This window comes from Columba livia, chromosome W, assembly GCF_036013475.1.
Source record: "Columba livia isolate bColLiv1 breed racing homer chromosome W, bColLiv1.pat.W.v2, whole genome shotgun sequence".
NCBI classification, from domain to species: Eukaryota; Metazoa; Chordata; class Aves; order Columbiformes; family Columbidae; genus Columba; species Columba livia.
Window position 1 is genome coordinate 20,062,932 of NC_088641.1, and position 21,928 is coordinate 20,084,859.

The 21,928-nt window shown below is 44.5% G+C and overlaps 1 protein-coding gene across 6 annotated transcripts in view; it reads right to left on the reverse strand.

Moving 5' to 3' along the window:
• Nucleotides 1-18,739: 18,739 nt before the first annotated feature.
• LOC135577179 (zinc finger protein 131-like) overlaps nucleotides 18,740-21,928 on the reverse strand; it is a 29,170-nt gene continuing 25,981 nt past the window's right edge. For all 6 annotated transcript variants that reach the window (XM_065045016.1, XM_065045017.1, XM_065045018.1 and 3 more), the window contains one exon: nucleotides 18,740-20,953. In XM_065045016.1, coding sequence (XP_064901088.1) covers nucleotides 20,294-20,953 — 660 coding nt within the window. In that variant the 3' untranslated portion in view covers nucleotides 18,740-20,293. The remainder of the gene's footprint in view (nucleotides 20,954-21,928) is intronic.

The window sequence follows — 21,928 nt, forward strand, 5'->3', positions numbered from 1 at the left end:
GCTGTCTCAGGACTTCCGCCTCTGTCCGAGAGGGCAGGAGGTCCATCTCCTTTTGGGGGGTACCTCCCTGGGACCTTTCCGACTGGCACGTCAGGGTGTTACTCCACCAGTCAATCTCCCTTTCGCACTCCCTGATGGTCCTCAGCTTCCTAACCTCCTCTTTAAGTTTCACAACCATGTCGAGCAGATCTTGCACCTGCTCACACCTCACACAGGTGGAGTGCTGGCCTCCCTCCCCCAGCAGCAGCAGGCTCTGGCACTCCCTGCAGCCAGAGACCTGAACAGCCACCGTTCGGGACAGAACCTCCTCAGTCTGCGTAGCCACAGTCTGTTTGAGACAAGCTCTCCTCCTGGAGGCGACCATGGTCGTCAGCAGTCTGGGATGCTGGCAATAAGTTAGAGGGGCTGACAAGCAACAAGTGCTCTCTGCACCCTGCTGCACAAGCTACCACACCTGCTGCTGCAGCACAGTGTGGGTGGGACTCACCTGCTACACAAGCTGGTTGCCTCTCCCTACACCTGGTGGGCAGCGACTAATCCCAAAGGATTTTTCAAGGCAAGGGGAGGGGGTGTGGTCACCGTCACCGTGGGAACACCCCCCGCCACTTCAGCCGCTCTCTCACAATGGCTGCCGGGGCTGCAGGGATCGGGACTCGCCGGGAATCACGCTGTCCCTGTACATTTCCCTCTGAGCTTCCTAATCTCGGCTGAACCCCGCCGGCTCCGGCTCTCGCTGGGCTGGCTCCGACTGGGCTGACTGAATTAGCTGATCTCTTCCCACCCAGAGTTCTACTTTTCCTTTTTCAAATGGTATATTGCCTCTAATTTTTCTAATAGATCCCTTCCCAATAAGGGTTTTGGAGAGTTAGGCATATATAAGAATTTATGTATTCCAAATTGTTTTCCCAGTTTAAGTTTAAGAGGTTTCAAAAAGTATGCCTTTTCACTTTGGCCGGTGGCTCCCTTTACAGTAACAAAATCATAATCCATAGGTGTTAGTTTGTTTTAAAACTGAGAAGGTTGCTCCCATATCAACTAGAAATTCCACATTTTGTTGTCATTTCCTTAGCTGCAATATGACTAGTGGATCCACTAGGGTAGAGCCCCAGGCCCCAATCAATCATCTTTTACAGGGGCCTATAATCTTCATTTCCTTTTTAACCTTTCTGGACATTCATTCTTCCTATGTCCCCTCTGTTTACACCATGCACATTGGTCTGTCCTTAAGGATTTCCTGGGTCTTGTTCTCCTTGGCCTCTTGTTCTCTCGTAGCACTACTATCAACACGCATCTGTCCTTGCAACGATCTTCCTCTTCCCCATTACTAAATACCTTCCAAGTTTCATCTAGCAAAGTCTCTAAATTCATGTTTTCTGTTGTCCTTAATTTCTGCAACTTATTTCAAATATTGTTTACTGATTGACCTATGCAGGAGGATATCGGGCTATCCTGAGAGGCATCCAAATCTGATCCTCCTATTTCCTTCTGCCGCTTCTACTGGAGGTTTATAATATTCTGGCAGATCTCCCGTCCTGAGGTTCCTTATCCTCCCTAACTCTATATGCTTTTCCCTTATGCTGCATGTAGAACAACATCTCTTCATCTTTCTTTTCCTTTCTTTCTTATTCTCTTTTTCTAAAGCCAGCACCATAGGGTCTTGTGAGGGCACTAATTCACAGTCCCTTTGATACTCGTGGTGATTTCAAAGGGTGAAAAACATATCCGCATATGAGACTTCATCCCACTTTCCTTCCTTTCTTAAAAATAAGATTAATTGTAATAGGGTGTTATAATTTAAGGTCCCATTGAAAGGCCATTTTCTGCCATCATCTAATTTGTACAGGGGCCACCATTGATTGCAATATTTTATAAGAGTCTTTCTGCTTGTACTCCCTCCCAGGGGTCTCCCTATTTCTTTCCAGTGAGCTAATATACAACCTAAGGGGCTCCTTTTCACTATGCCACCACTTTGTTGTCCTCCCGTTATTTAACTTATGTCTACGACCTTGTTATACCGACAGCAATAATATCTCACCCACAGTACTAAATGCAAAGGGATGTTTGCCCTGCAACAGATACAGGAAAAATTGAAGGCACCAATCTAATCGAAATTCTTGCCTCCCGCCAAATGTAATAATATATTTAAACCAGTTACATCTAGCACAGACAAACAAACAACACCAACAGCAAAGCAGACACTGTTTTGTTCTTATTATACCCATATACCAATTTCCTTTTCACTGATTCTTCATGATATCCTCTTTTCCACAAAACACTTGCTCCAGTCTACCTGCTCGTTCGTTTCTATCCCAGTCTGACCAGAACCCACATTTACATGCAAAATCATTCCCAAACTGAACCCAAATTTTTCTGTCACACTGGAAGCATTTAATTACAAATATTGGCTCACATGAACAGTCCCCATGTATGGGGCACTCCCATTCCACAATTGTTTCAACTAAACCAGTATCTATATCTGCCATTCACTTCATCCGTCTCTGGCCAGTCTCCTCGCGGAGGAGACGAAACCACGAATCGGGACTCCGCGCTCACTTGGCAGTCAGACTGTGTCTCACTCACCCACTCTCAAACAACACACAGTATCGGGCACAAAATCTTCTTAATTATACAACATGTAACTATTACCATAAATACCCCAATTATAGTTACAACAATATAGATTTCAATTCCCATGGGTTAAAATGTCATAAAGGTATTAATCATAGAGGGACTCGAACCCATGGCACAAGGCAGGACTCGAACCTGCAGTAACCACACACGCAGCGGGACTCGAACCTGCAGCAGTACTGGAACCTATGGGGGTGGGGGAGGGGGGTGGGTGAGCAAAGCTCATTACCTCTCATAGGACGTCTCCTCATGGCTTACAGGTTCCTTCACTCTATCACACACCTGATCCGCCACCAGTACTTGTCTGCTCCTTCAGTGATCGGACAAGGGAGGGAGTTCTTTCTGAGAAGGGCTCAGGGCACGCCAAAGACGTCCCCCTCTCGACCAGTCCTGCGGTCGAGCAGAGAAGTTCCATCTGGGTCACTAAAACTGATGTGTGGAATAAACTCTTCAACTCAAAATTAGTTATAAAGTAGGTACGTTTATTCTGGTGCCAGGGTGCAATGGAATTGCTTCCCAAAGCTTCCACACCTTTCACTTCAAAAGGTAGCTATTTTATGTTCACACATCATACATATTCAGAATAGGGGTTGGATTAGTTCCATGAATATGAATGGTTATTATAATAATTTCTCAGACCTCATTATCATAAGGCTCCTCCTCTTGGCACGCACGCCCTACCATCTGGTGGTCGCGGGCCGGGGTCTTTTGGGTGAAGGCTTGCAGTCTGCTTCACTGTGCAGTTTTAACCTTTGGTCTGGTATGCTGAGTTGGCTGAAGCCTAAACTGCAGACCTGGTTAGATTGTCTTCTCCTTGTATGCTGGAGGCTCCTGTTATCCACCAAGGATGCAGGCTCCTGTTATCTCTGTTAGTTAAACTGACCCCATTGTATACATTCTTAACTGTTGTTGAGTTACATGATACATTGCCATCTACACAGTAAATCTCTACTAAACTGTAGATACAAAACACAAAAGCACTAAACTGCACAGTCAAGAGAAAACCAAGTGTCCTGGACAGCCCTGCTCCTGGCAGTGAGAGCAAGAGGGAGAGAGACTGCCACTGCCCCCCCCAGCTTGTAACTGAGCATGACCTTACATGGCATCCAATATCCCCTTTGGTCAGTTCTGGGTCAGCCATCCTGGCAGTGTAGAAATTAACCCTATCTCAACTAACCCAGCACATCCTACCCTTTATTCTATACCATTTATGTCATGCTCAGGTCTTAAACTTACCAATGCACTTCAACTATCTTTGGGATGCATGGTCAAGGAATCAGGAGCACAAGTAGTGTTCTCCTCTGTCCCCACAGTTACAGGGTATGATGAGGAAAGATACAGGAAGACCTACCAGATCAATACCTGACTGTGGACTGGTGTCACCAGCAGAATTTTGAGTTTTTTGATAATGGGTTGGCTTCCATGGGCCCTAGCCTGCTAGCAACAAAGGGGATGCACCTGTCTCAAAAGGGAAAAAGGATCCTGGGATAGGAGTTAGCAGGACTCATTGAGAGAGCTTTAAACTAGATTTGAAGGGGGAGGGGGAGGAAACCAGGTGTGGCAGAGGCACACCCAAGTGCAACATGACAACATTTGAGGGTAGTGCTAACAAGGCCCTTTTGTCTGCCATCCCAGTGGAGATATGGGATGAAGAACCATGCAGTAAGAGAAACACGAGGGTTATTGATGTGTCAGAAACCATGGAAGCACTTGATGATGGCTACAAAGGAATTAGGCCTTCTCACCAGAAAAAGGTGGTGGAATCAATGGCCTGACTGAAGTGCATCTATACAAATGCATGCAGCATGGGCAACAAACAGGAGAAGCTGGAAGCCATTGTGACGCAGAAAAACTACAATGTAGTTGCCATCACAGAAACATGGTGGCATGACTCTCATAACTGGAGTGCTACATTAGATGGCTATAAACTCTTCAGAAGGGATCAACAAGGGAGGAGAGGAGGTGGGGTAGCCATGTATGTTAGGGAGGGTTTTGTTTGTCTGGAACTTGATGAGGGTGATGATAGGGTTGAGTGTCTATGGGTGAGATAAAGGGGAGGGGCAACAAGGCAGACATCCTGGTGGGAGTCTGTTACAGATGACCCAACGAGGATCAAGAGGCAGATGAAATATTCTGCAGAACTGATATTTTAGGCTTCGAAAGAGCAGACTTTGACCTGTTTAGAAGGCTGTTTGGCAGAGTCCTTTGGGAGACAGTCCTGAAGGTCAAAGGAGTCCAGGAAGGCTGGTCTCTCTTCAAGAAGGTAATCTTAGAGGCGCAGGAGTAGGCTGTCCGTGTGCCGGAAAGCGAGTCAGTGGGGAAGAAGGCTGGCCTGGCTGAACAGAGAGCTGCAGCTGGGACTCTGCAGCTGGGAATAAAAAGAGAATTCATAATCTTTGGAAGGAGGGGCAGGCTACTCAAGAAGAATACAAGAATTCTGTGAGGTTATGCAGGGAGAAAATTAGAAGGGTCAAAACCCAACTAGAGATGAGCCTAGCTACTACCGTAAAAGCCATCAGGAAATGTTTCTGTAAATATATCAGCAACAAGAGGAGGGCTAAGGAAAATCTCCATCCCCTGATGGATGCGGGGGGAAACATAGTGACAGAAGATGAAGGAAAGGCTGAGGTACTAAATGCCTTCTTTGCCTCAGTCTTTAATAGTCAGAACAGTTGTGCTCCAGGTACCCAGCCCCCTGAACCAGAAGACAGGGATGGGAAGCAGAATGAAGCCCCAATAATCCAAGGGGAAATAACAACCTGCTTCACCACTTGGACACCCACAAGTCTATGGGACCAGGTAGGATACATCCAAGGGTGCTGAGGGAGCTGGCAGAGGTGCTCACTAAGCCACTTTCTATTATCTATCAGCAATCCTGGCTAACTTGGGAGGTCCCAGTTGACTGGAAGTTGGCTAACGTGACGCTCATCTACAAGAAAGGCCAGAAGGAGGATCCGGGGAACTATAGACCAAAGAGCTGTGGTGAACGGAGCCAAATCCAGTTGGCAGCCAGTCACAAGTGGTGTTCCCCAGGGCTCAGTATTGAGGCCAACACTGTTTAATCTCTTTATCAATGATCTGGATGAGGGGACTGAGTGCACCCTTAGTAATTTTGCAGATGACATCAAATTGGATGGGAGTGTTGATCTGTTGGAGGGTAGGAAGGCCATACAGAGGGATCTGGACCTGCTGGATCATTGGGCTGAGGCTAATTTTATGAGGTTTAACAAGGCCAAGGCCATCATACAGTTCACATCATGGGAGTCTTCTCACCCAGAATCAAATCCCCCTGAGGTACACATCAGTCTCCTTCATCCTTGAGCATTACCCACCAAGTGCACCCAGGTCCCTGAGCAAAAGCAATCCCATGGATGGGTTTGCCTTTGCCCAAGGCAGGAGTAACCCAGACTGTTTTCCCCAACACATTCTTCATGGGCACCACAGGGACTTTATCTCCTTCTACAGTGCATGGAAGCTTTGATTGGGCAGAGCCAGCTCGATTGGTAGATCACCTAACATTAACTAAACAGGTGGCCTTTGCTAAATGTGAATCACAGTTTCTAAAAGTTCCACCACCCATTGCTCTTAGTGTAGTCTTTAACAGTCCATTGTACAGTTCAATTTTCCCAGATGCTGGTGCATGATAAGGGATGTTATATACCCACTCAATACCATGCTCTTTTGCCCAAGTGTCTATGAGGTTGTTCCAGAAATGAGTCCTGTTGTCTGACTCAATTCCTTCTGGGGTGCCATGTCACCATAAGACTTGCTTTTCAAGGCCCAGGACAGTGTTTGGGGCAGTTGCATGGGGCATGGCATATGTTTCCAGCCACCCAGTGGTTGCTTCCATCATTGTAAGCACATAGCGCTTGCTGTGGCACGTTTGTGGGAATGTAATATAGTCAATTTGCCAGGCCTCCCCATATTTATAGTTTAGCAATTGCCCCCCATACCACACAGGCTTTAACTGCTTGGCTTGCTTGATCATAGCACATGTTTCACAATCGTGAATAACCTGTGCAATAGTGTCCATGGTCAAGTCCACCCCTCGATGACGAGCCCATCTATATGCTACATCCCTCCCTTAATGACCTGAGGTGTCATGGGCTCACTGAGCTATATATAATTCACCTTTGTGTAGCCATTTCAAATCCACCTGAGACACTTTAATCTTGGCAGCTCAATCCCCCTGCTGGTTGTTTTGATGTTCTTCAGTGGATAGACTTTTAGGCACATGAGCATCTATGTGGTACACTTCTACAGGCAGGTTCTCTAGCTGGACAGCAATATCTTGCCATAATTCAGCAGCCCTAATGGGTTTACCTCTGTACTGCCAGTTGCTCCTCTTCCATTGCTATAACCACCCCCACAGGGCATTTGCCACCATCCATGAGTCAGTATAGAGATAAAGTACTGGCCACTTTTCTTGTTCAGCAATGTCCAAAGCCAGCTGTAAGGCTTTCTCCTCCACAAATTCACTCAGTTCACCTTGTCTTTCAGTGGCTTCTGTGACTTATCACGCGAGACTCCACACAGCAGCTTTCCATTTCCGATGCTTTCCCACAATACAACAGGACCCTTCAGTGAACAGGGCATATCACTTGTCATTCTCTGGTAGCTTATTATATGGTGGGGGCTCTTCAGCATGTGTCACCTCCTTTTCTGGTGATACTTCAATATCATTATCCTATGGCCAGTCTGTGATCACTTCTAAGATCCCTGGGTGAACGTGGTTCCCCATTTGAGCCCATTGCGTGATCAATGTGACCCACTTACTCCATGTAGCATCAGCATGATGAGTAGAGGACACCTTCCCTTTGAACGTCCAGCCCAGCACCAGCAGTCAAGGTGCCAGGAGGAGCTGTGCTTCAGTACCAACGACTTCTGAAGCAACTTGAACCCCTTCATATGCTGCTAGTATTTCTTTTTCAAGTGGCACGTAGTGGGCCTCAGATCCTCTGTACCCCTGTGCTGGTTTGACTGAAAATGAGTTAATTTTCTTCATGCAGTTAGAAACCTTTCTTTTTCATAGCTAGCATGCTCATTATCTGGACTTAGTCTGAGAACAAGAGATAATACCCCAGCACAGAGTTAATGTTTTTAATTGCTCTGGTTTGAGAACCAAGGACACTCTGAGCACTCTGCCCACAGGTGTGAGGCAATGAGGAAGGGGAGCATGGATGGGGCAGAGCTTGACTGACATCCAGACTGATCAATAAGAGTATTCCACCCCATTAGCACCATGCTTCATATTTAAGGAGAGGCAGGATCTTCCGGTCTCTTGCTTTTTTTTTCTCTCTCCTGCGTTCTTCTTTGTTCTTTTTGTCGGAGCTGAGGGAGTTCAGTTCAGAACGTATAGTTTGGCCTTTTGCCGTTTTGCAGAGGCCTCTGGGCCTTTCTGCCTTTTTCCTCTTTTCTGTCTTCAGGATCAGCTGCTTGGGACCAGGGTGCTACTTCCTGGGACGGGCTGCTCAGTGTAGACGGATTTCGTGAGGAATTGCCTTGAGTATCTTTTATTTTATATTCTATTTCTATTGCATATATATATTTACTAGTAGTGTATTAGTATTTTGTTATTTTATTAAACTGTGTTTATCTCAATCCAAGATTTTCCCTTCCCTTTCAATTCTCTCCCCTATTTGGGGGGGGGTGGGGTGGGGAGGGGGGTGAGTGAGCAGCTATCATGGTTGCATTGCTAACTCAGGTTAAACCACAACAATCCCCTACTCCAAAACCCCAGGGGTCGACCTCAAGTCTCCCCTCATGCTTTCTGCCAAAGGTTCTGGGTAAGGTCATTCTCCCTGGCTGCAGTGTAGAGCACATTTTTAACATCTCATTCTGCCTGGACTGGCCCAAGAGCTGTGGCATGGACTATCTCCTGCTTAATTTGTTCAAAGGCTTGCTGTTGCTTAGGACCCTACTAAAAATCATTCTTCCAGGTCACTTGATAGAGAGGGCTCACAATCAGACTGTAATTTGGAATCTACATTCTCCAAAAACCCATAACCCCCAAGAAAGTCTGTGTTTCCTTTTTATTAGTTGGTGGAGACATATCTACTATTTTGTTCACCACATCCTTTGGGATCTGATTACATTCATCCTGTCATCTTACTCCTAAAATCTGGATCTCCCGTGCAGACCCCTTGACCTTACTTTGTTTTATATCAAAACTGGCTTGCAGAAGAATTTGGATTATTCTCTCCCCTTTCTCAAAAATTTTCTCTGCTAGTGTTGCCCCACACAATGATGTCATCAATGTATTGCAGGATCAGCTCATGGCAAATGGTGGAGCTGTGTTTCCACCCCTGGGTCCATGTGTACTGGACACCCCTCCAGGTGAAAGGAAACTGTGGTCTGCACTCTGCTGCCAAAGGAACAGGGAAAAATGCATTAGCAACGTTATTTGTGGCATACCACTTGGCTACCTTTGACTCCAGTTCATATTGCAGCTCTAACATGTCCAGCATGGCAGCACTTCATTCAGGCCACGATAGTCTACAATTAGTCTCCACTCTCCATTGGACTTCTGCACTGGCCATATGGGACTGCAAAAAGGAGAGTGAGTCTTACTGATCAGTCCTTGGCTCTCCAGTTGATGAATCAACTTCTGGATAGGAATCAAAAAGTCTGGATTGGTGCTATATTGCCAGCGATGCACCGTTGTGGTAGCAATTAGCACCTGCTGGTCATCAACCCTCAGCAATCCTACAACAGAAGGGCCCTTTGAGAGACCGGGCAAGGTAGACAGCTCTTTAATATCCTCTGTCTCCACGGCTGCTATGCCAAAACCCACCAGTACCCTTTTGTGCCCTTAAAATAACCTCTCCTGAGGTAGTCTATGCCAAGGATGCACGGAGTATCTGGGCCAGTCACAATGGGATGCCTTTGCCATTTTTTTCCAGTTAGGTACATTACAGCCTCTACAACAGTCAGTTCCTGGGATCCCCCAGTCACTCCAACTATATTGATGGATTGCGTTCCTCTATAGTTAGAAGGAATTATCATGCACTGAGCACCAATGTTCACCAAAGCTTTGTACTCCTGGGGATGTGTTGTACCAGGCCATCACATCGGCAATAAACTCTGTTATCCTTTTCCTCAGCTTGGATGGAGGCAGGGCACCTCTAATTTCTGTTTTGCACAGTCTCTGGGTGTGAATTAGAGCTTCCTTCAAGAGGATCGGAGTCACTTCTGCCCCTTCTGTAAACTGGAGCAGCCATTTTCCTAGGAGTTTTTCCTCTTAACTCACGTACTCCTTCTTGAAGTTCTGAAGTAGTTCTTCCATGCCACCACCTCATGTTTTCTCCCTGCTCACATAGGAAGAACCACAGTGAGCCTCTTTTTGTGGACTGCCTCTGTCCTCTCTTGAGATTGGAAATGCCTTCTCCTAATAGCTGAAACATAGGTTCGTACAGGTCATGAATGGTATGTGTCTTCTCTGAGTGCTTTGATTTCTTGCAACATCTTTTCAAACCGGTCATCAGATTTCTCACACAGTTTCTCCACAGCAGAGACACAAGCCTGTAGAGAGCCAGCAAGGCTGTCCTTAAATTCCTGAAGCTGCTCAACTGTGATAGAAATGGTTTCTATTCCTGGTGTCCAGACCATTGCTGCCAATGACTTGGCATATGCAGGTGGTGCGCTTTGTGCAAACCTACGCCACATAGGTCGTGTACAATTGATTCCATCTTGGTCTGTCCCCTCTTGGCTGTTTGGTTCAAAATAGATGATCTCCTGCACAGATAATTCTCTCAGGAACTGGATACCACTCTCCATAGTATTCCATTTCCCTGGTGTACATATACAATCTTCCTTGTAGGGAAACCTTACTTTCATAGCTGTCAGGAGTTGGGTCCAGAGGGTGGTGGAGTTGTGCTCTCTTGAAATTGCCCTATCAAGGGTGAAATCCCTTGACAGAGATCCCAACTGTCTGGCTTCCCCACCTTCTAGTTCTATAGTTCCAGCTCCATTATCCCAGCATCGGAGCAGCCAGGTTACAGTATTCTCGCTTTCACGACGACTGAAGTCTTTTCGCATATCTCTCAGCTCACCAGGAGAAAAGCATCGAGTGGTGGTCACTTCCTCTCCTCCCTGCATTGATGATGCTGCCCCTTGGGTTGATGTTGGCCCTTTGCCATCATCTGCAGCATGAGTAGTCTTTCTTTTGACTTTCTTACAACTGGCAACTGATGCTGCTATGGGCTCACCATCTTTTGATTTATTTCCAGAGTCTGAATGACTGTCACTGGCATTGGCATAATCACAGTGATTGTTATGGTTACAACAACAACAGTGCCCAGTGTTGGGGGGGGCTGTCTTGTTAGTCTTTGAGGCTGGAGAATTAACGGTGTCTGTGGTCGAGGAAGCAGCGACCTTGACAGCCTGGCTCTGTGTAGAGGCTGGAACCGCCTTATCAGTTTCTGAAACTTGCAAAACTGCACTGTCTGAGTTCTGCGGGGTGGGGCGCAGCAGCAGCGGGTGCCATAGCCGTAGCCTTGGCTGCCTTGCTCCGTTTAGAGTGACTAGCCATGCCTTTTGCCGATGCTTCGGCAGATGCAACACAAGTCTCAGGACTCAAAAGAGACATAAATCTCCTATTTAACCTCATTTCTCTTAACACTAACACAAACTGACACACATTCAGCAAGCCAGATAATACTAATAATGTTCTATCAAAGCTGCAAGGATATTCAAAGCTCTCAAAAACATTTGTAATCTGTCCTAGCAAAAAAGTGAAAGTATTGTTAGTCAGCCTTTTTAAAGATTCGCTTGTCCAATTAGCAAGCACGTAGCTGTATTTCTCCTTAATCTCTACTGGAGGTTTTTTTAAGTATAGCAGTAATGAGTAGAAATTCATTATTGGCTGCAGTATAATTAAATAAACCAATGCTAAACCACACAGTATAATCATAACAATCATCCAGTTTCCTGTTTTAATAAAATCTACGACCCTATGAGTGAAATACGCCCAACACAGATAAGGTACAGCAGAACACAGCGCAGAAAGTAGCTGATACAACTTATGCCACAGTATCTTTAAACCAATGCATTTCAATCTGCTTTAATACTACTAGATAATGTCCGATACACACAGACCCACAAGTATCACAACTCTGTGAGTTGGCACCGTGCCAAGAAAATTGAAAGGTATGTCAGAGCAGTAGGAAAACCAAAAATTTCCAAATTTTAACCCTTTCTCTGCCCCACGTTGGGCACCAATCAATCTGTCAAGGTTTGATTGCAAGGTGACAATAAACCGTGGCAGATGCTTTGTTAACCCCCTCTCTCCCCCAGCCCCCCTTTGGCCCCCCTCCCCACTAAGTACAGGCAACTGGAAAGCAAAGAAGGACAGAGAGAGAGAGAGAGTTGGAAAAAATTAAAAATGTTTTACTAATGCTACTAATAAAGTAAAGAAAATAATACAAAATATACAAAACCAATCTTGAAAGTCCTGGCAAAGATCAGCACTGCTCCAGCAGCAGCAGAGCCTGCACTCAGAAGTCCTGGACTGGACTCTGCAGCAAACTGGAACTGGATTCTGTCTGTCACTAGGCCTCGGTTCACAGGGAAGACTCGCAAGGTCCTCTCCTAATGTTGGCCATAGTCCAAGAGGAAAAAAAAGGGACGAGATCCTCGTGATCTCCCACTTTTATATGAAGTATCACGTGAATGAGATGGAATACTTGGTCAATTTTAGTCACCTGTTTCAGTTCACTTCTGCTTACCCCTCTCACTTACAGGATGTGCATCCTTTTTAGCAACCTTGCATTCCATTGCTACGTCTACCAAAACGTGTATCCTTTAGAAAAGTGCAGTTACTAAGAAGACTAGCTGAAAGGAAAATTCACTAAAAGAAAAACTTGTTTTTAACAAAACCAGAATAGCCAGCTAATTCATCCACCATTTGTTCCTTGCCTTCTTTTCAGGACATTACTACCAATGAGCTGGCATAGGACAATGGTGCACTCTGCAGGAACCTCTGCCACACTGATTGTGAGCATTGGACTTCATCGGGATGTGTGGGTAAATCCTTGTTATTGGGGTCATTATAAATCACCTCCAGCACAGCTAATACTATCAAGTATTGGATACCTTTCTCCATGGTGGTCCACTTGCCCGGGTGACAGGTAACATCTTCCTTGAAGGGATACCTTTCCTTCACACCTGACAGAAGTTGCCTCCAGAGGCTGAGGGTTTGTGTCTTTTTCCAAATCGCCTTGTCAATGCCCCCTTCCCTAGACAGGGATCCCAGCTGCTTGGCTTCCCACCCTTTAATTCCAAGCTACCGGCCCTGTTGTCCCAGCATCAGAACAGTCAAGCAACAATGTGCTCACCATCCTGGTGGCTGAAATGCTTTTGCATATCCCGCAGCTCACCTGGGGATAGAGATTGGATGATTATCTCTGGTTCTGCCTCCTCCTCCTCCTGTACTTATGATGAGGCTGGGTCATCATCTTCCCTCACTAAGCAAACTGATATCTTTGTGTATTTCTTTTTCTGTATAGGGACAACTGATACAGATGTGGATTGGTTCTCTGTTTCATAATCAGCACCTGCTGCCTGGGTCTGGGTAGCCACAGTGCCTGTTGCTGGGGTTTGAGCAGCTGCAGTGCTTGGCACAAGGGTGGGAGTAGCTGCAGTACCTGCTGGTTTGTTATCTCTCTCTTCCCCCTTGAGGTGCTGCATGGTGTTGAGCAGTGTTTGATAAATACTGGCCAGGGCCCAGCACAGTGCTGATATACAGTTTAGTAGAAAGTTACTGTGTAGACAGCAATGTATTGTGTAACTCGACAATAGTTAAGAATGTATACAATGGGGTCAGCTTAACAGAGATAACAGGAGCCTGCATCCTTGGCAGGTGAGATAACAGGAGCCTCCAGCATGGAACGAGAAGACAATCCAGTTGCAACCAGGTCTGCAGTTTGGGCTTCAGCCAACTCAGCATACCAGACCAAAGGTTAAAAATGCACAGTGAAGAAGACTGCAAGCCTTCATCCAAAAGGAGGAGGAGCCCTATGATAATGAGTTCAGAGAAATTATTATAATAACCACTCCTATTCCTGGAACTAATCCAACCCCTATTCTGAATATGTATGATGTGTTAACATAAAATAGCTACCTTTTGAAGTGAAAGGTGTGCAAGCTTTGAGGAGCGATCCCCTTGCACCCTGGTGCCAGAATAATCATACCTGCTTTATAACTCATCTCTAGTTGTAGAGTTTATTCCTCACGTTAGCACAGTAAATTGTGCTTCTTTGGAATAACCAGAGCATTTTCCTTTTAAATATTCTGTCACCTCATCAGGGTCCTGCAGTTGTTCAGGAGTGAAACTCCAAACCATTGGAGGCGAAAAATTCTCTAGATACCTGCCCATGTTTTCCCATATGCTGTTCCACCCATGACCGTCCAACCTTGGGGCAAATCTATGAGTGATATTTTTAAGTCATCCTTTTGTAACCTTGTGTATGACCTGAGACACATTCAGGAGTCATAGAAACAAAAGTGTGCCAGCTTGAATATCCCCAGGGTATTCAAAATTTTCAAAAACTGTTGTACCTAGGCCAGAGGAGAAAAGGGAGGTGAAAAAGCTGGGGAAAATTCCCTCCCTCTGTCTTCCCTATAGACTGGGTGTGATTACTATTAAATTCTGAGATGGCACCTGAGGTATGGAAATATCAACAATATCGTATAAAAATACCAACAGAGACATACAAGCAGGACAGCAATATGATAAATCCAAGCCTTTTCCCAGAACAGCACCGCAGAGAACACATAGGGCATGTAGAAACTCAGATAAAACAGCCACATGGACAAACAAAGAAACATCGTGACCACTTAACTAGTAAATTTTAACACACTCTGGTCAGCTCTGTCGTTGTCTGAACCCTTAGTTTCTCCTGCCTGGCTCGCGAAAAAAAGGACTATCGTAGTTTAGCCCCATTCTCCCTCCAGCCAGCAGCTAAAACCATGCACAACTCGCTCACCCCTTGCCCACCCCCAGGAGGGAGGGGGAAGAGAATCAGAAAACAAAGGCAATACTTGTGGGTTGGGATAAGAACAGTTTAATGGAACAGTGAAGAAAAAAAACCCAAACAAACAGTAACAACAACAATAATGAAAGAACCTACAAAGTGTGAAAAATGCAGTTGTGATTCGTGCTAAGATGTTTAATGTTTACAGATATAACCAAATGAGGCACGGGCTCTGAACTTGGAAAAAGGTGGTTAAGTTCTATGTAAAAAGTTATGAAACTTGCTTATGAAGTTATATTGATAGAAGGAACTAACATTTTAAGGGTTAACTAAACTTATAAGGGGTGCCTACTAACAAGCTAACACTTTAAGGCTTAGTCACACAATAAATGCTTAGTTTAGAGCTTTATGTTAAGAAGAACAGAACCCCATCGAATGCCAAGATAAGAAGTTTTACTGCACCTAGCTGTAAACTTGAGGAGACAAGATAACGAAGATTTACAGCAAAAGGGGGCGCCAGTCTGGTTTCATTCAACTTGGCAGCTTGGGTCCCAGTCAATTCAACATAATGAGCCAAAGGTAAAAAGTTCACTGTGATGAAGCTGAAGGAGCCTTCATCCAAAGACCCCCAAAGACCCCTCCTCAAATTCACCAAGTGGCACTGCGCAGGCGCAACAGGGGAGGGTCTATGGAAATGGTTATCTGAGACTCATTTTAATCAGAAGCGGGGAAAGGTTATGAATATGTATAGGTGTTCCTGGGGTCATTATGAATATGTAATACTTTACTGTATTTAAGCACACTTTTTATTGTTTAAAGGTGTGCGTGTTGGGCGGAGTGAATCCCCCGCGCACCCAGTGCTGTTTTGCTTATGCTCTAATGAACACGTGTTTAAGAAATACAAGGAATTGGATTAAATGTTTTTTATCCATAGAAAAAGCGTAAGTTATTTATTTCAAAAGCAATAGACACACTGTGCAACCCAACCACGTGGCAGTCTCACCAAGTGGTGACCCCAGCGCAGCAGCCTGCCCCTCTCCGAAGCAGTGGGCTCCCGGCCGCAGCTCACGCCGAACTCTCCCACTACCCCAGCCACCACTTGGGCCGAAAACCCCCCCCCCCCCCCCCCCCCCAGCCCCAAACCGCGGCTCACGCCCAAAATATAAAAGCACCAAACCGCGTGGTTGAGAGAGAACCGAGCGTCCTGGACAGCCCTGCTCCTGGCAGTGAGAGCAAGAAAGAGAGACACTGCCTCCCTGACTTGTCCTCTTTGTAACTGAGCATGACCTTATATGGTATCCAATACCCCTTTGGCCAGTTCTGGGTCAGCCATCCTGGCAGTGTAGAAATTAACCCCATCTCAACCGACCCAGCACACATGTCCTGGCTTCTTCCATGGAATTGTTCATATGTTTATGTTGAACACAGTGATGCGCGGAAACAACTTTACAACCTATAAAGTCATAAAACTTTACAACTCACAAAGTTATAAAGCAGGTATGTTTATTTCGACATCGGGCACAAGGGGGATCGTTCCACCATTCATGCACAACTTCTAACAATATGAGGTGTGTTTAAATACAGTAAGGTGTCACATATTCATAATGACCCCGGGAACGCCTATACATATTCATAACCTTTCCCCGCTTCTTATTAAAATGAGTCCCAGGTAATCATTTCCATAGTCTCCTCCTTGACCCCGCCCTGTTGCGCCTGCGCAGTGCCATCTGGTGGTCTTGAGGAGGGGTCTTTGGATGAAGGCTCCTTCAGCTTCATCACAGTGAACTTTTTACCTTTGGCTCATTATGTTGAATTGACTGGAACCCAAGCTGCCAAGTCGATTGAAACCAGACTGGCGCCCCCTTTTGCTGTAAATCTTCATTATCTTGTCTCCTCAAGTTTACAGCTAGGTGCAGTAAAACTTCTTATCTTGGCATTCAATGGGGTTCTGTTCTTCTTAATGTAAGTTTACATAAAGCTCTAAACTAAGCACTTATTGTGTGGCTAAGCCTTAAAGTGTTAGTTCGTTAGTAGGCACCCATTATATGTTTAGTTAACCCTTAAAATGTTAGTTCCCTCTATCAACAGCATGGTATTTCTTAGAATGAAAATATTTTGGCTTTAGGCTCCAATTAGCCCTAGCATAAGAGGATGTCAAATAAAACACAAGTTTCTTTCAAATAATCTGCATTTAAATAACAAAAAAAACCCCACATTGTCACTGTCTCTTGTTTACTCAATTTCTAACAGCAAAACCCCCTCTTCTCCCCTCATTTCTGTGAGCCCCCCAGGTGAGTCTACCCATGAAGCACCACTTTTGCAGCAGGTGGGTTTCTCTGTTCCTTTTGCAGAGCAAGGCACCAGGATATAACAGTGTTTTCATGAATTGGATTACAGTCCCAACAAAGGATATCATACTCAGAGTTACACCTTCAGCTGGAGGGAGCAATTGGAAACACTCTATTTTGTTTAGAATATTTTTTAAAAAGTCAGCATTACAAAAATGTGGGATCTTATATCAGTAACTTCACTGAGGAAAATAATTCCTTTTAGCCAATATACTTTCTCTAGGCAAATTAACACAGGAATTAAAACAGCAGCAACAAAATATTATCAAAATTATTAAAACTCCTTCAGTGGCATAAGCACAGGCTCAAGGCAAGGCTTGTTAACATCAGTGGGAGTCTTCCTACAGCCTTGTCAATGCTACAGGAATTCAAGTTTAGGTTACTTGTATATTTGGTTTGCATGGCAAGGTTTTGGTAGCAGGGGGGCTATAGGGGTAGCTTCTGTGAGGAATATGCCAGAAGCTGCCCCAGTGTCTAATAGAGCCAGTGCCAACTGGCTCCAAGACAGACCCACAGCTAGCCTAGGCTGAGCCAATCAGCTATGGTGGTAGTGCCTCTGTGATAACATATTTAAGAAGAGGGGGGACAGCAGCAGGGAGAGAGGAGTGAGAATATGGGAGAGAAACAACTCTGCAGACACCAAGGTCAGTGAAGAAGGAGGGGAATGAGGTGCTCCAGGTGCTGGAGCAAAGATTTCCCTGTGGCCATGATGAAGATTATGGTAAGGCAGGTTGTCCCCCTGCAGCTCATGGAGGTGCACAATGGAGGTGATATCTACCTGCAGTCCATGCAGGACCCCATGCCAGAGCAGGTGAATGCACTTGAAGGAGCTGCTTTCCAGCATCTCGTCCCCCAGTCTGTACATACAGCCAGGGTTGCTGTGTCCCAAGTACAAAATCTGGCACTTGCCCTTGTTGAACTTCATGAGGTTGGTGATTTCCCAGTTCTCCAATTTGTCCAGATCCCTCTGCAGGGCCTCTCTGCCCTTGAGAGTGTCAACAGCTGCTCCCAATTTTGTGTCATCAGCAAACTTACTAAGTATTCTCTCAAGTCCTGAGTCTAAGTCATTTACAAAGACACTGAAGAGTGCTGGCCCTAAGATGGATCCCTGTGGAACCCCGCTAGTGACTGGTCACCAACCTGACATAACCCCATTTACTAGAACCCTTTGGGCCTGGCCCATCAGTCACTGTGTTGTGAGTTTATCCAGCTGTGTGCTGGACATCTTGTCCAGGATACTGTGAGAAACAGTATCAAAGACTTTTCTGAAATCCAAAAAGATCACATTGACAGGCTTCCCTTGGTCAACTAGGTGGGTAACCTTGTCGTAGAATGAAATTAAATTTGTTAAACAGGACCTTCCCCTCATGAACCCGTGCTGGCTGGGACCAATGACTGCGTTGTCGTTCAGATGTTTTTTGATAACTCCCAGAACCATCTTCTCCATGATTTTGCTAGGCACAGAAGTGAGGCTGACAGGCCTGTAGTTGCCAGGGTCATCTCTGTTGCCTTTCTTGTAGATTGGGACAACATTTGCCAGCTTTCAGTTATCTGGGACCTCTCCAGATTCCCAGGAGCACTGAAAAATCATGGAGAGAGGTCTCACTATGACATAGCCAGATCTTTCAGCACCCTTGGATGAATCCCATCAGGTCCCATCGACTTGTAGGGATCGAGCTGGAGTAGCAAATCCTTTAGAAGTTCCGGATTGATTTGGAGTTTATTATTCACGCTCATCACGTATTACTTGCATCTCCGAAAACACAAAACATCATAAAAAAAGAATGCAAGTTATGTTAATCAAATTGTTTGAAATTTTAATTGAGATTCATGTTTGTTTTACAACAGTCTCTCAAAGGCTATGCTACGATGAAACACAAGAATCATTTGAATGAGACTAAATAAAAGCACAAATGTCAGGAAATAATTCTGCATTTGGAGAAGATTGAATAGAAAGGCCTAATTTTAACTAAGATCTACAGGATTACAAAGGGCATTAGGGAACGTCCTTGCAAAAATTCCTCCCTTTAGTTAAGGCTTTGAAAAGAACGTTTTTCAGAAGTATAGAGGCACCTTTAATCTCAAGGCAATGATTGAGAATTAGAAGTCCTTAGCATCCTTAGAGCTAGATAAGTATTTTCTAAACAAACTTAACTTTACAGTAATGAGCTATTACTCTTATTAAAATGAGATTGATTCTTGCCACTGAGATCTGGCACTGTGATTGCCAGTCACTCAGTTGTTCCTAATTTATTGGATGAAGCAAATAATGCAATATTTCATAGCTGGTATTGTTTTATTGTCTAATATTAATTAAAATATTTACACTCCTACTTTTCAATCCACATTTTAGCACTCATACCTATGGATTTTACTTTTAGTACAACATATTTGTGTCAAGTGTCAGAATTTAATTTAAAACAAACAAACACACAAAAAAACCCACAAACAAACAAAAAACAAAACACAAAACCAGAAACCTGATACCACACAGACAAGTCTTCTCTACATTTATGTTTACAAATAGTAATTTTCAAAATGACGATTTATAATAGAAGAGTCTGCTGGTAGCTTTCTTCCAGTTCATGTTTACCACAGATTCTACCAAGCTTTTCCTAATTTAAAGCATCCCTTTTAGAATGTCCTGCTGCCTCCACATGGAATCTGCCCCCCAACTTAATGAAAAAAAAAAAATCAGTAGCTGATAATTTTAAACAAAACTAGAAAGCGCTATAACATTACCCACATTGCCTTTTACTGAACTAGGTTACTGAACACTCTAGGTTTGTGGAAATTTAACCATTGTTTAAAAGGCACAGGATTTTTGTGCTCTGAGACCTCCAGCAACATTGTTTTTTCCCTAGCCTGAAAGTTACAGACCACTGTTAGGAAACAGCAAACAGCCTGACCAGAAAATTCACAGGTACCCGATCAGTCACTTACATTAGAAACCACCAGATTTCACTGACTGTTCTGCTACAGACACCTTGTAAATCCATAACAACAGTTTACTTCTATGGCAAGAGGAAAAGAGGTAAAGTTACTCTTACAAATACCCAGGGATGTTGTCACAGTGATACAAGCTATTCATTATTAAAATCCTCACAAAGCTGTCTATCTCTGTGGTAGTTTCTGTTCCATGGTATTACATGAATGGGAAAGTTATTTTTCACATATGAGAAAAGTTTAGTTGTACATGAAGAAAGCTAACTTTGGTCCACTTGTCCAGCTTCCTAAGGACAGCATATTGGAAAGATTATGACTGATGGTTCAAAAACCAATATAAAAGCTAACAAAAATAATTGGGTATTTAATTCCTAAACCTGCACAGTGTGATTATTTGTCCTAGTCATCTACCTTTTCATTCTGTGTGTCCACTAATTGTTGAGTTTTTAAGTCTTCAGCTTGTTCATGATCTTCCTTATCTATATCATCTACTTGACTAGTTTCCTTTTCTTCTGCTCCTCCTTGATCAACACTTCCATATTGTACTTGTTCCAGGTTTGTTCCATCTATAAGTTCCGCCTGTACTTCTTCCATCTGTATTTGATTTACATGCTCGACATGTAACTGCTCCACATGAACTTCAGCACCTTGTTCAGTCTGAATGTGTTCAACTTCCAAGTAACTAATTTGCACTTGTTGCAGTTCCTCCATCTGTGTGCCTTTCACTTGACTGTCCTGTATGAGATCCTGGTGCATCTGTTCCACAGTTACCTGTGCAGGATCCACTTGTACCTGAATTACTGGTAGGACATGGACTTGCCCCACTTGTTCTATTATAGTCATTGATGTAACTGCTTCAGCTTCCACAGCTTCCGCTGGAAGAACCTCTTCTGTCACTATTTGTTCTGAAATATTGTGCATGTCTTTGAGATGCCTTCTCAGCTCACTGCCTTGAGTAAACCACAAATCACATAAGGTACAATGGTTGGGTTTGTCACCGGTGTGTATTACCAAGTGATCTTTAAACTGATCCCAGCTGTTAAACACACTGTTACAAACCTGAAACAAAAGATACAGTATGTTAAACAGTGCCAACAGAAATATGACAAAGTATAGTGCCTATTTCAGATCATAGCATCATAGCTTCTTGCTACTTGGATAAAAAAACCCCATGTACGTTAGAGGTAAAAGCTGAGAAGTAAGCTTCGGATGAACAGAAGACCTGGTATTTATTTATTTTTAAGAAACAGTGTGCCATTTTGAGTTGTGCATACACAGGACACCTACAAAATTTATGAGTCAGTACTGCATTTTAATGTTTTCTTATTTTAACCTTATGTAAAATTCACATACAGATTCACACCCTGTCCTGGTTTTGTTAAAAAACAAGTTTCTCTTTTAGTGAATTTGCCTGTCAGCTAAAGCCTTCATATTAGCTACATTTTCCTGGAGAACCAGATACATGTTATGGTAAACATAGCAATGGAATGCAAAGTTATTGATAAGCATGGATCCTGATATCAGCTGATCGGAGGCAGCTCAGCGGGTCCCGATTAAGCAAAATCTTCGAAGTACAGAGAAGCCTTTTTTTGGGTTCTTTTTTCTCTCAATCGGGCACTTTCGTTCTCTAGAGACCTGGAAGCTCCTGGCAGCCCTTGCGAGAGCAGCTGACGTGGAGTGGGCGTTACCATGGCGAGGGGGATCACTCCCCCGCCCCTCGTCTTGAAAAAGCCTCCGGGAGGGCCCATCAGGTGCTGGAAGGGGCAATTGGTTTGTGACAGGGGTAAGTAGCACCCACACTGTGCTACAGCACTGGGTGTGGTAACTCTTGCACTAGGGTGTAGAGGTTGTCACCTCTTACTAGTTAGACTCTCCCCTATTGCCAGTGTTTCATACTGTTGCTGACCATGGTCTCGACCAGGAAGAGAGCTTGTCTGAAGAAGACTGTAGGAACTCAGACAAACTATCTGCCCCAAACCATGGCTATTCAGGTTTCTGGCTGCAGGGAGTGCCAGAGCCTGCTGCTGCCAGGTG